The sequence below is a fragment of the Lynx canadensis genome, chromosome B3 (assembly GCF_007474595.2).
Source record: "Lynx canadensis isolate LIC74 chromosome B3, mLynCan4.pri.v2, whole genome shotgun sequence".
Taxonomy (NCBI): Eukaryota; Metazoa; Chordata; class Mammalia; order Carnivora; family Felidae; genus Lynx; species Lynx canadensis.
Genome location: NC_044308.2, coordinates 80,650,528 through 80,665,271, shown reverse-complemented (window position 1 = coordinate 80,665,271; position 14,744 = coordinate 80,650,528). Strand labels below are relative to the sequence as shown.

Below are 14,744 nucleotides of genomic sequence, written 5' to 3'. Positions count from 1 at the left end.
TTAAATACTTACATGTTCTTATTAATCAATTTGATTTAGCTGGTCTGCTGGCCAGTGTATTTCTATCATAGAAAACAGATCCAACTTACTGGGTTAAATCATCTAGCTGAATTCATTTGTTCTGATTCATGTTCACTGAAATTTTAAAAAATAAATTATAATTTAGCTTACTAATAGTAGCTTTACTTTTTCTTAATAAATACACCTATGGGTCATCTCAGCAAGGGCATTCTCCCCCTTGTGGAAGGTAGTTTTATTGTAATTATGTACATAATGGCAATGTCTCCATACAGATGCCAGGCTCTTTAAAGCTGCCTCTCACAGAAATAAGGCAATTGAAAAGAAAATAATCCCTCTCGTAGTAGAAAAATGACAACAGAAAGTAATTGAGTTCTTTGAACATACAGTGGCTTTACTTAAACTATTTGCAGTACTCTAGTATTACTGTTTCAAGAATTGAAACAATTTGGAGTAGGTGGGTAGAATAGAAAAGATTACACATTTTTAAAGTATTTTGTGAATGCAAAATGGTTTGAAGTAATGGTACTGTCTTTTGAAACAAACATCTCATTTGGGGGAAAATATTTACTTAAAAAAATAATAATTTGGGGAGGAGCCAAGATAGCAGAACAGCATGGAAGTTTTGTGTCTCGTGTCCATGAAGAGAATAGTATTTTTAGTTTTTTTGTGACTTGTATGTTTGGAAGTAGGTTCAGTTTTTATGTATAAAATTTCCTTTTATGATTATGTAAAAAATGTTAACATTAGAGACCTTAAGATTAAGCAAATAGCTGATTTATAGTCATTGATTTTTAAAGTAATTGTATTACTAACAAAGTTTGGTTGACTGCCTCTATCAATTTTAAAACTTGCCATCATGAACAAGTTACTATTTATTGTTTGTTTGTTTGTTTGTTTGTTTTTTAATGTATCATTAGGAAAAAAATGAAAATAAATGAACCTGTTATATTTTTAGGCCCGGATAGCATTTTTGCAAGGAGAAAGAAAAGGACAAGAAAACTTGAAGAAGGATTTAGTAAGAAGAATAAAGATGTTAGAGTATGCATTAAAACAAGAAAGGTACGTGTGCCTCGTTTTCTTATAATACAAAGTAGAACAGTATTCTCTTTTATACCAGTGTGCATTGTATTTGAAAATACTTTGAAAGTATGAAACCCTGACCCAAATACAAGATGATACTTGGATTTGATTCTTATAAGGGAATAGAAAAGATTTAAATCTGTAAAATTGAATAGTGGGTGGCTCAGTCGGTTAAGTGTCCTACTTCAGCTCAGGTCATGATTTCACAGTTTGTGAGTTCAAACCCCACATTGGACTCTGTGCTGACAGCTCAGAGCCTGGAGCCTGCTTCAGATTCTGTGTCTCCCTCTCTCTCTGTCTCCCTCTCCTTCAAAAATATATAACATTAGAAAAAAAATTTATAATTGAAATTATGTCTTTTGTTATAGATTCTAAGTTTTGGAATTTATTTTTCTTTAAAGATAAGGAAAAAATTTGTCTTCATTTTTTTACATTTACATTTATTTATTTTTCTTATATAGCAGTACACTTTTTTCTCTAATTTCCGTAAAGCTTAAAAAAACAGGTATCATATTATGTTTTGTGTTCTCAGGAGAAATATATACTAGTATTTACTTAACTGTGTAGAAAAGGGAAAAAATTTTTTTCTTTCAACAATTTGTTGTTAAATTTTCAGGGCAAATATCACAAATTAAAATATGGCACAGAACTGAACCAAGGTGATTTGAAAATGCCAGCCTTTGAATCAGGTAAAGTGGATTCTTCTGTTAACCTTCTCCTGACCCAGTTCAAGAAAAAAATTGGTTTAAGCTCATTTTCTGTAAAGACATGTTTTCTTCACCCTCATTTTGCTTCGATAGCATTGGTTAGTTAGATGGTTGACCACTGTAATAATGCCTAATATTTTGGGGGAAAATAATAAATGAATAAAAGTAAATAGTTGTATCTATATCTAATCCTGAGGTTATTTATCCTGTTTTCCTTGTGTTGAAATGTATGTAAAATTGTGAGTGCATTTTGGTATCAGAAGTGAAAGGTAATGAACTAATTCTACCCTTGTAGATAATTCTTGTCCTGTTCTATGAAAGTTTACTTTTTTTATTATTACAAAGTTCTTTTTGTCTGGAGAAGCTGTGATTACCATAGTTTAATTCTGAAACTAGGAAATTTGACTGAATTTGGACACCTCATAGGCAGCCAAATAAGAGAAGGAAAAGAATCTTCTCCACTTCATCTTGCTCTGTACCAAATCTTGCATTTTACACTAAACTAAATAGATAATGAGTGTGAGAGTAGTATCTGATGAACAATTATGCTTGGAAGAGATGGCTGGATATAGGAAAAGCTAACAGTTTAACGTTAACTTTAGGGTTCTACATGATTACAACGTGGGTAGTCTAAACATCTAACAATGAATAAGGAATTCTTTGATTTATGTTATGCATATGGGAATGTTATCAGTTTCTTATTTCTCAGGTATATTTAGAACTCATATACATTTTGATGGTGCATTCAAATTGAATTCTATGCTGTTCTTGGATGGTGGTTACTGAGATAAGAAAAAAGTGTATCTTTATTTGGATATGCAGTTTTTCTTCTTTTATAATAAAGTTGTACCATATCTAATAAAGTTAAAGCATATATGGTAAGGAAGATAAAACTTAGATATGGAGGTTGGTTTTTTTTGTTAGGTGGCAGAGTAAATTTTAAAAATTAATTGGTTTTTAGTTTAATGTTAATATTAAATACTTAATATTAAGTACTTAGAACTTGGCAGAAACACTTCATACACAATTTAATTTTTTACACTTACCGGTTTTATCATTTATTATATCTTCAAGTTGTTGGTATCTATATTTTAAAATAAAGAGACCAGCATATCAGCAGCATGGGTTTCCTTTGATCTAGCTTTTCAGTGATGGTGAAGGTTCACTTTGACAGTAGGGAATAATATTATGGCCTCATCCTTGGAAAAGCAACAATAAAAATAAAAAGATGGAAGGTCTCTATATTTTGGGCCGTGTTGACTACAGTAGTCTTACTGCAGTTAGAGGGAGTGGGGTGGCTTCATAGAAGTTAATGAATCTGGAGCTTTTCTTTGAATCTTTTTCTTTCTAATATGGCTAGAATATTGAGAAAATAAGTATTCACTTTCTGACTCAAGGGCTGTCCCCCTAACTTGGTCTGCGTAAATGTGAGGAAGGAGGCTAGTTGCAGCCACATTGTTCCTGGAGCCAGTCAGAATTGGCTAGCTGGTTTCAGTGCAATAGTGTGTGTAGAACAAATCATTAGCAGATAAGTGTCTGCGCCTGCTAAAAACAGACTTGTTTTTATCTGTATAAACTTAAGTTTTAAGTTTTAAAACTCCTCAAAATGAGGAATAAAATGACATTCAGGTGTTTTATTTATGGGAAGCAATATTTAATAGAGTGGATTTTCTTTATTGATGTAGAAAAACTATTCACAGTGTTTAGTGTGGGGGCGGGGAGTGATGAAGTGATGGACAATATATAACATACAAACAAAATCGGTTTAAAATTACTTCAAAGTATAGATCGAGATACCATTAAACAAATTAGTGTTGCCTTTTATATACCCAAAATAAATCAAATATAAAATATTTCTTGACAGAAGTATGATACATGTTTTTATACCTATGTCTCAGTAATACGTATATTATGGCCTAAACCTAACCCTGTAAAAGGGGTTGTATCTAAATATGTAAAGAGCTTTTTTGTGTATTTAGGGGGGGGAAAATCTATGACAGTAGGAAAATAGGCAAAAGAAAAAGCAACCCATAAGAGAAGATATCTAAGTGACCAATAAGTGTATGAAATAATGCTCAATGTTATTGTTATTGAGGAAATACAACCAAAGTGCAGTACATACAATTAGACACTATCAGGATGGCTAAATTAAATGGAAAGACAAAAAAAGGTCAAGTCTAAATGAGGATATAGAACAACCAAATCTACTGGTGTTGGGATTGCAGATTGATAGAACTGCTCTGAAAGTAGTTTGCCAATAAGGACTAAAGGAGAACATAAGCCATAGCGGCATGCTCTGAAGCCCAGTAATTCCAGTCTACATACTCTACTTCTAAAATGCATACGTGTGCTCATCAAGGCTTGTATAAGAAGTGCTTATAGTGTCTTGTAGTAAAAATCTGGAAACAGCTTTGAATGACCTGCGGTATTAGAATGGATACATGTAATGTGTGATTTTAGCATAATGGACTGCTATTTAGCCAACAAAGTGAAAAAGCTGTACTATACCTGACAACATGGACAGGTAACATAACACTGAAAAATGATATAAATGATCTCATGTGTATCAAATTTAAAATTAATCTAATTTTTATAAATCAGGATAGTATTGATACTCTTATAGAACTGTCTAGTGACTGCAGGAAGGTACAAGGAAGCTTTTGGGACACTAATAATGTTTTGTTTATTCATCTAGGAACTGATTACACTGATGTGTTAAAAAATTTTTTGAGCTGTATATATGCTTTTGGTGTACTTCAAGGATATCTATAGAAAATTATCATAATGGAAGGTAGAAACTAATGTCAACATTAGTGGACTGGTTAAATTAAATAGGCATATACTTTCTGTGGAATACTGTGTGATCATTTTATGTATATTAATCTGTGTTCATTGACATCAAGAGAATGTTCAAATATGTTAGGTGTCAAAAGCCAGCTTTATAGGACAGTATACACATTGGTGCCTCGCCCCATTTTTTAAGGAAAGGAGAAGTTTATGTATGTATTTGAGATGAAAAATGGGAATGATAAAGTCTCAAGTACTAACAATTTTAATGATAGGATTTGGGGCGTTGTAGTTCTTTTACAAATGTATTTTTTGGAGCACCTGGATAGCTCAGTAAGTTAAGCATCTGACTCTTGGTTTCCGCTCAGGTCATGATCTCACAGTTCATGGGTTCGAGGTCCGCATCAGGCTCTAGTTGACATTGCTGACCTGCGGGATATTCTCTCTCTCCTTCTTTCTCTGACCCTTCCCTGCTTATGCGCGCTCTCTCGCTCTCTCTCTCTCTCTCCAAAATAAATAAATAAACTTAAAGTTAAAGAATGTATTTTTTTCTCCAGTGATTATGTATTATACATGATTTAACAGCAACAAAATTGTATAAATAGATGAAATATATAAATAAATATAGGAGCTATTAAGATGAAATGATTATTTCTAGAAATCTTAGAAGTTCTCTCTGTTCAGGGGAGGAATGAGAAGGTGTAAATAATGGAATTGTTACAGTTAGAGAAGTAAGGCAGGGAATATTGAATTAAACTACCAGTAAGTTTTTCTTTTCATGATTCTGAGGAGTCTAAGAACCTGACAACTGTGAGCCATGCTAAAGGTTCTCAGCATTCATTGTGAGGGCTGATCTTCTATGAACCTCTGTTGTCTGCATTATCTTATTTTCATAATGGGAATTTTTAGGAAAATATTTCTTTTTTTTTTTAATTTTTTTTTTAACGTTTATTTATTTTTGAGTCAGAGAGAGACAGAGCATGAATGGGGGAGGGGCAGAGAGAGAGGGAGACACAGAATCGGAAGCAGGCTCCAGGCTCTGAGCCATTAGCCCAGAGCCCGACGCGGGGCTCGAACTCATGGACCGCGAGATCGTGACCTGGCTGAAGTCGGACGCTTAACCGACTGAGCCACCCAGGCGCCCCGAAAATATTTCTTTAGTATCATTAGTGCTGATAAGTATTTGTAAATTTCTCACTAGGGATACTTATTGAGAGCTTAACTCACCTCAGATTACAGTATTTATTAAACTCTTAGTACATATACTCATATTTGAGAATAAAATATGACCTTTTACATATAGTAGAAATTATTTTCTGGTTTTAGTTCTAACAATGAAATTAATTATATAAAGTGTTACGAGTAAGATTTAAAGTTTCCTGATAGACTCAAAATTAAGTCATTGAATAGTTTTATATATACTAGATTTAACAGTGTTGATTTTGAATAGCTTAAGTAAGTATTAAACGTAGCTTTTAATTTTGAACCCATCAACCCAGCAGAATTCTGATAGTTAAAAAAAATTTTTTTTTCAATAAATATTGAAATCACTGAAATGAAATCATTTCAAAGCCTGAGTTTTTGGTTTTTGAATCCCTTGTAGAATAGTTAATGTACTCTTAGGTTTCCCAGTTTTAAAACAAGGCAGGTTGTACCTGAGTGTTTTGTTTATTGGGATAAACACATTTAAAATGACTGTAAATACTCAATAGTTGTTAATTTACTTCTATCATTTATAAAACATCCAGTTATTTTTTTTATGGGAATTTATCCCTGAGAGAATTTTGGCAATATTTTCAAGAGTGGAAATGCTGTGTGTGAATTGTCTATTTTGTGTATGTGTTAATTTTTAGAAGAAAACCAAAGACACAGAAGCTCCCACAGCACCTCAGAATAGCCAGTTAACGTGGAAGCAAGGCAGACAACTGTTAAGACAGTAAGTAATAGTTCATTTTCAGCTTTCTTTAAGGATCTAGGTATGCAAATGCTTATGTTCAGTAACTTTGCAAGTAAAAATTATTTGATGATAATAGGACAGTGTGTATAGTTTTTATTGCTTTCTTGTTTCTTTTGACTATTGATCTTTTTAAAGTTGGTATCCTATGAATGTTCCTTTGGACACTGCTCAGGATGATGTTTTCTATTTGTCATGTAGAATGTCATAAAGGTGGATGGCTGGAAGGCCAGAAGAAAAACAATACAGAGTTCATACTTGTAGATACTCCCATTCCTGTTATTGCAGAATTCATGTACTTGGTTTTAAGTGGGACTGTGGTTTATAGAAGGAATTTAGCTGGTAACCTGAAACCTTTCATAAGTGGCTTGCCAAATCCTACTTTTACTTGAATTTTTGAGGAAGCTTTTTGATAGTTAAATTCTTTGCTGTATTATTAGAAGTAATTCTGTGGCGGGGAACCTGGGTGGCTCAGTCTATTGAGCATCTGGCTCTTGATCTCAGCTCAGGTCATGATCTCACGGCTTGTGGGACTGAGCCCCGCATTGGGCTCTGTGCTGGCAGTGCTTAGGATTCTCTCTCTCCTTCTCTGTCTGCCCATCCCCTGCTCGTGCTTTCTCTCTCAAAACAAATAAATAAAACATTAAAAAAAGTAGTTGTGTGACATATCTTACTGTTTTAGTCTGTTTTAGTCAGAATTGGCTTAACTTGATGAAATAAATGACTCTGAGTCAAGTGTTTTTACCTGGATTGTGTGAGATTTTGTCTGCTCATTCAGACCACATGGTTAGAGTGTGATCGCAGTTGTTCTCCCCAAAAAGAGAATTGCGGTTTTTAGAAGAGTCCAATAGCTATAGCGAAATCAGTTTTACAATATTTCTCTTATAAAAGCCTAGTCTTATTGCCTGGATTAATATTTTGTCTCTCCTCCTTTCTCTGAGAGTAGTTTATGTCTGTAATCTTGCATGTTCATTTGTCAACTGTGTACTCTGTTTTCCATTGTGATACTCCACTGAAGCTACTCACAGACATAGTTAAGAGAACTTTTTTGTTCCTATTTGATCTTTTGGACACATAAGGCATTAACCATTGTATTTTGAATTCTTAACTCTATGCTACCATTTCCCCCTTATTCTCAAGTACTTTCTTTTAATTTTTTTGAGTTTCTCTTATTCTTTAGCCCTTTAGGTTTCTGTGCCCCAGGCTATCTGTTCTAGAATTTTTTCTCAGGGTAACTTCATTTAAATCCATGGGTTTAAATACCATCAAACACTGATAACTCCCAAATCTAGATGCTGAGTCCAATCTCTTCTGAGCTTTGACCTTTCTTATTATTGTGCTAATCAATGTCACTTTCTTCGCTACTACGTGATTATCTGATAGATACCCTATAACCAGACCCGGACTCTTTATTCTTCATTTCATTGAATAGAACCACCATCCAACCATCCAAGCTAGAAACCTGAAAAATTTCTAAAATTCTTGTATCTTCTTTCATTCTACTGCCATGTGTATTTGTGCACCAGGTCTCTACGATTGTATCTTGCTTTTATTCTCATGTTTATTCTCTTCAGTTTTATTTCTTGCTGTGTTAGTGTCCTAACCAGTCTCCCTGCTATTGACTTTCAGCTAAAAATTGTTTGTTCTTTTGCATATTGTGTAAGGCTCCTGTTTAGCATCCTTCCTTAGCCTGTCAAATACTTTAAGAAGAAATTCTTTATCATACAAAACCATTCACGACCCATTATCTATATTTATGTCAGAATCGGTCCCTTTCTTTTCCAATCTTACCTTGGATCCTAGATTAAATATACGAAAGTTTCAGTACCATGAGGTTTTAGAATCCTAGAGGGAGAACTAACCCGTCCATCATCCTCTGACTAAGAACCTAGGTTTAAACTTAGCATGTCACTATTCTGAGGTCCACTTTGTGGACTTTTTTTTTTTTTTCTTTTAATAGCATATATCATCACTTCCTAAAGTTTTTTAAGGTTCTAGAGTTTTTAAGCTTCAAGATAATTGGCCCTTAATTAGCATTAGCCATCCTGTATGCTTTCTTAATTAAATTTCTGTTTGTAATTGGCTTTGTTCTCTTAGAATTGGAACTAGTGTATAGAGAAGAAAGTTTTGAGGCAAAGGAGGATCATATTTTACAGGATTACGGGTTTTTTCCTTGATCAGTCATTGCTTGATGTGATTTTTGAGTTAACATGTTTGTAGGTGTTAATATATGGGATCTAATATTTTAAATTTTCTCTTAACAGATATCTTCAGGAAGTAGGTTACACAGATACAATATTAGATGTCCGATCTCAGCGGGTAAGGTCATTACTTGGACTATCCAGTTCAGAACCAATGGATCGGTAGAAACAAAGAACTTAGAACAGATCCTGAATGGAGGTGAATCTCCTAAGCAAAAAGGACAAGAAATCAAAAGGTATGATCTGTAGGTTCATACTGTTTATATAATGGGAATTATGAATCTCTTTAACTTCTTGTTACTACTAGGGTAACAATTTTTAAAGCAGGTAGAATTCACATTTAAAGACTTTTCCTTGTACATGGTAATAGGGGCAAATTGAAGTTTAGCTTAGATGTTTTTTAAAATTGACCTGTTTTAAGTTTGATGCCAAGAGAATGGCTATAGTTTCTGAAATAGGTGCTAAATTTAAATTTGAGAGTGACTTCTTGCAGTTCTGAGCTATTTTAACATCATGATTTTAAAATTTTGCTAGGGTATTTTCAGTAAATTATATTGTACTCTGTAACTAGAATAGCAATGGTTATATACACACTAGTGTGAAAGAAACAAGGTTTTGCATTATATTTGGGCTTAGAAAATCACCAGTTATACTTTTTAAAATTAAATGTCTTTACGAAGATAAAATTCACACACTATACATTTCTGCCATTTAAAGTATATAGTTTGTTTTTAGGATATTCAGACTCACTCAGCCATCACCACAATATTAGTTTAAAAAAATTCATCATAGGGGCGCCTGGGTGGCGCAGTCGGTTAAGCGTCCGACTTCAGCCAGGTCACGATCTCGCGGTCCGTGAGTTTGAGCCCCGCATCAGGCTCTGTCTGGGCTGATGGCTCGGAGCCTGGAGCCTGTTTCCGATTCTGTGTCTCCCTCTCTCTCTGCCCCTCCCCCGTTCATGCTCTGTCTCTCTCTGTCCCAAAAATAAATAAACGTTGAAAAAAAAAAAATTCATCATCTCACTGGGGCGCCTGGGTAGTGCAGTCACTTGAGCCTCCGACTCTTGATCTTGGCTCAGGTCATGATCTCATGGTTCATGAGTTCGAGCCCCACATTAGGCCTGTGTGCCCCTCTTTTTATCCTCTATAGCTTCACGGAACACACTTCCACAATGGTGGTATATTTCAAGTGAAGTTGAACCAGTGATTTCTGATTTCTTCAGAAATAAAGCAACTTAGGGTAGATTTTCCTGAACTGGAAACAGGAGGATTATCTCCGTCTCCAGCTAAGCAGTGAGATTCCCTGTTTCTTCAAGTATTCAGCATCTGGTATGTGTGCAGCGAGTCTGATATCCCTTCCCAGGGAGATGTTGAAATTTATTACATTAATAGTCCTAATGATCCTAACAATTGGGATCTGCCAATGAAATGGTGAGCCTCTGTCCTATCATGCAAAAGTGAAGCCAGCTGCTTGGGGAGCCATGCCCATGTACACAGTTCATACAGCTAGCCTTTTGGTGCTTCACTTTTAAATGTGAACATTTAGGAAAGACTTTAATACAGTAATTAGAGACCAAAGGAAACAAACAAAAAAAGAAACTCAGAAAACAGAGAGTAGAAGAGTTTCAAAACCATAATTACTTTTCTAAAAAGACTGAGAGAAGATAATACATCTACAAAACAAATAGGATGTTACTCTATTCTATTCTATTCTATTCTATTCTATTCTATTCTATTCTATTTACTTATTTTGAGAGCAAGAGAGCACATGAGGGTGGGTGAAGGACAGAGAGAGAGGGGGAGAGAATCTCATGCAGGCTCTACACTGCCAACACGGGGTCCAATGCAGGGCCCAAACCCACAAACCGTGAGATCATAATCTGAGCTGAAATCAAGAGTCAGGCGCTTAACTAACTGAGTCACGTAGGCACCCAGGGGGATGTGTTTTTAAAAGGTTCATCTTAAAGCTAATAGAAATTAAAAGGTGTCATAGAAATAATTTCTATGTAAACTTGGAAGATAAGATTGAAGAATCACCTCCCACCCCCCAAAAATAAAAAAAGGGAAGAGAGGAAATGGAACTGAAAAGGTAGGAAATTCATGATCACTCCAGCAGGGCCAACATCTGACTAGGAATTTCAGAAAGAACAGGTAAAATTATCTTACAGATTATTAAAATAGTAATAAAGAAAATTTGCTGGAATATAGTTACAGCATGTATTCCAAGGGTGTTTCCAGACGGAAAGGATTCTTCCCAATTACACTATAAAATTAATTTTAAAAAAGATCCATACAAGTTGGGTGAGCGATCCACTCTTGATTTGGCTCAGGTCATGATCCCAGGGTTGTGGGATTGAGCCCTGTGTCAGGCCCTATGCTCAGCATGGAGCCTGCTTACAATTCTCTTTCTCTCTGTCCCTGTCTCCCTCTGCCCCTCTCCCCTGCTCACGCTCTCTCTCTCAAAGAAAAACAAAAAAGCAAAGGCCACCATCATGAATGCCAGAAAGAAACATCTCAAAATAAACAGCATACTAGCATGCAAGTAGTCAAGTCTCAGACCTTGTAGATGTAATTTTCATTTTTCCTAAAGACTAATGATGTGAGTATCAGTTATGCTATTCACGTATCTTTTTGATACAGTGTCTATTGAGTAATTTTCCCATTTTTATTGTTTTATTTGTTACTGTTAACATTTAAGTGTTCTTTATATGTTCTGGACACAGGTCCTTCATCAGATATGTGACTTGCAAATATTTTCTCTCAATCTATAGGCTTCTTTTTAAATTCTCTTAACAGTGTCTTTCAAAGAACAAGTTTTTAATTTTGGGAAGTTGGATTCATCATTTTCCTTTTATGGATTGTGTTCTATTTGTCTTATAAAGCCATGCACATATATTGCTGTGATCAAAAACAATTCTAAAAACCTAAAACACGAGTTTCACTTGAGAGACAGAATTTCTCTCCAAGGGACAGCACTACTTTTTTGTCAAAGTTCAAAACAGAATTCTCAGGTCTTCAATATACTATTTTCTATTTTTCTGCTATTAATGTACCAATTTTGTCAACTATCATTTTGCCTTTCATTTAATCCCCAAATGTTAAGAGTTATAGTAAATGTTGAGCTGAAAGTATATGTTCTGTTATTGTGGTAGTTTTTTTGTTTGTCTTTACTAATTTGTATTGGACAAACCATCTCTCAACTATATTCAGTTTTTATGCAGGCCCTTAAACAATGTGCTGGAACAGGCAGAGTATAGTAGACCTGTTAAAATCTATGCCATGTTAAAGGGCTATAAAAATAGTCTGAATTATATTGTATCCTTAAGAAACAATCAGGGAGGGGGGGAAAAAAAACTCCAAATTTTAGATTATTCTTTTTGGTACCCAAAGATCATCTAGTTCAACCAAACAGTTTACAGGTAAAGAAACTGAGGCTAAAAGGTTTAAGTGACTTGGCCAAATTCAGTCATGTAGTTAATGGAAGAACAGAGACTTTTATTGTGAGAGGCTGTGTTGAGCTGAAATTTCCACCATTCTCTTGCTGTGTTGTTAGACATTTAAAAGCTTTTTAAAAACTTCTTTGTAAATAGAAGAGGAACTCAGATTATAGCTTTAAAATGAGTTTGTAGGTAGATAAAATAAATTATCACTATTACCTAGTACACAAATGGTTCTGAAAGACTTGAAAGTATTTCTTTAGTATATTAAAAATCCTGTTTTCTAGGTAAGAATATCTGTGAAATGGATTGGAGTATCTATGTCTGATTTACCCCATAACTTTAAATCTGGGCAGGTTTTAGTCTTCAAATATTGGGCCAAGCTACAAGAGGTTGTAAAACTTTAAGAAATGCTAAGTTTAGGGGCACCTGGCTGGCTCAGTCAGTAGAGCATGTGACTCTTAGGGTTGTGAGTTCAAACCCCATGTTGGGCACGGAGCTTACTTAAAAAAGAAAAAGAAAAAAAAGAAATGCTAAGTTTAAGTTGCTTGCTTGTGATGGCTTTATTTTGAGAAATAATAGCACATTTGAGTGTCTATCACTATGTGATTTTATTTTGATACAGTAATTACTCAAAAATATTTTGGACAGTAAACATTGGAAAAACTTAATCACTTTTACTTGAGCCAGAAAACAATCTTTTTCTTGGGTAGAGTACTTAGGCGTTACATTATAAGTAGGTTATCATTTGAATCTTTATACTACTTTCCTTCCTTTTATTTTTTTTAAATTTATGAGAAAAGAGCACAAGCAGGGGAGGGGCAGAGAGAGAGAGGGAGACACAGAACCTGAAGCAGGCTCCAGGGTCCAAGCTGTCAGTGCATAGCCCAACCTGGGGCTCAAGCTCACGAATTGTAAGATCATGATCTGAGCCAAAGTTGGACACTTAACTGACTGAGCCACCCAAGGGCCCCTCTATACTACTTTCAAGTACTGTTTTAAAAATAGGAACAGAAAGAAATGTTAGAATTAACCACTGGAATATCTGGATTCATCTTTTTCCCCTTTGACAGGCCCTCTGGTGATGTTCTTGAGACATTCAATTTTTTAGAAAATGCTGATGACAGTGATGAAGAGAGGAAAATGACATGATTGAAGGCATCCCAGAAGGAAAGATAAACATCGGATGAATAAACACAAAGTAGGAACTCATTTTTTAATTTTATTAGCTAATACACACACTGTGGCTGTGGGAGGGCAAGTCCTGATCCCTCCAAAGCCAGAGGTGGGCCATCTGCTCTGATTCTCTCTCCCTCACAGCAGGGCTTTCATTCTGCACAAGCAGATTCAGAACTACTCACCCTTGTTTCTCTCCGTATGCCTGGTTTCCCAGGAGCCTGCAGCCGAGATGCCCAAGTGAGGATGGGTCAGTTAGTTGCTAATTCCCAAAGCTTCCTAGGAGAGCCTGGAGATGTGGAGGTGAGGCCTCAGGAAGGAGTGGCTCCCCAATCCGATATGGATGTCGCCCTCAGCCCTGGGTGGAACAAGATTATTTACACTGTATTGTCACAGTGTTTTGCACTTTTCAGATATTCTAGATAGTACATATTGTATCTGGGTAGTACATATTACTTTATGTATTTGAGATACAGAAAGGCTAAAAACTTGAGAATATATATTGGAATACAACATTAAGGAGCTTTTATGTCAGTGTGCACTCCACTGGGTCATCAGTCCTGGTACCCACCTGATACAGTGTCTATGTTTGCTACTTTATTTTCCCAATTTGATACACACCTTACGATGTTTGGTATTTTGAGATGAACTCTGAGTACAAAGCTGTACCATAACACAGGATGTCAGTTGTTGGTGTGACTGGACGTACTTGCATCAATAAAAGAACATGTTGCTCCCCTTGAAAAAAAAATCTATTCTATTTGGAATAGAAATTTTCAAGATGTCTTAAGTTACATTAGAGTGATTGATCATTTTTATTTATCATATCACATGAAAGTTTTATATATAGTCAGCTGTTACTATTACCCACATTTAGTAGAAATTATTATTTGGTGTATCATTCACTAACTAGCCATAAAGGTCTGTTTTTATAGAACTAGTTGGTGGTTTGAAACTTAAAAAAAAATAACCAGGAACCCTCTCTCCACTGCTGCTACAGTTAACAGTCACTGCTGAAGTCTGACTCTTCATGTGCAGTAAAACACATGATAAATTAACTCAAGTTACAGTGGTGATACTCCCACTCTGGATGAGGGAGTAAACTATGGATTGTAAATATGTGTGTTCACATTCTTGTTTTTGGTAAGGATTAATAAAAATTTACTTTTGCTCATAACCTAGGAAACTGGATTATCTATTTGATCAGTGATGTGGTTTAACTATAAATATAAGCAAATTAGACGATCCATTTTTTGAATTATCATAGTAGTATATATTTTTTTAATGCTTATTTATTTTTGAGAGAGGGAGAGAGCATGAGCAGGGAAGGGGCAGAGGGAGAGAGAGAGAATCCCAAGCAGGCTTCACACTTAGAGAGCCCA

At 35.1% G+C, this 14,744-nt stretch overlaps 1 protein-coding gene across 1 annotated transcript in view; it reads left to right on the top strand.

The window, feature by feature from the left end:
• Nucleotides 1-14,744, top strand: part of STRN3 (striatin 3) — a 104,827-nt gene that overhangs the window by 48,921 nt on the left and 41,162 nt on the right. The window contains 8 exon segments of the mRNA XM_030318894.1: nucleotides 977-1,084; nucleotides 1,718-1,795; nucleotides 6,452-6,531; nucleotides 8,814-8,902; nucleotides 8,905-8,986; nucleotides 13,260-13,318; nucleotides 13,321-13,356; nucleotides 13,359-13,387. Of these exon segments, the coding sequence (XP_030174754.1) occupies nucleotides 977-1,084; nucleotides 1,718-1,795; nucleotides 6,452-6,531; nucleotides 8,814-8,902; nucleotides 8,905-8,986; nucleotides 13,260-13,318; nucleotides 13,321-13,356; nucleotides 13,359-13,387 (561 nt within the window).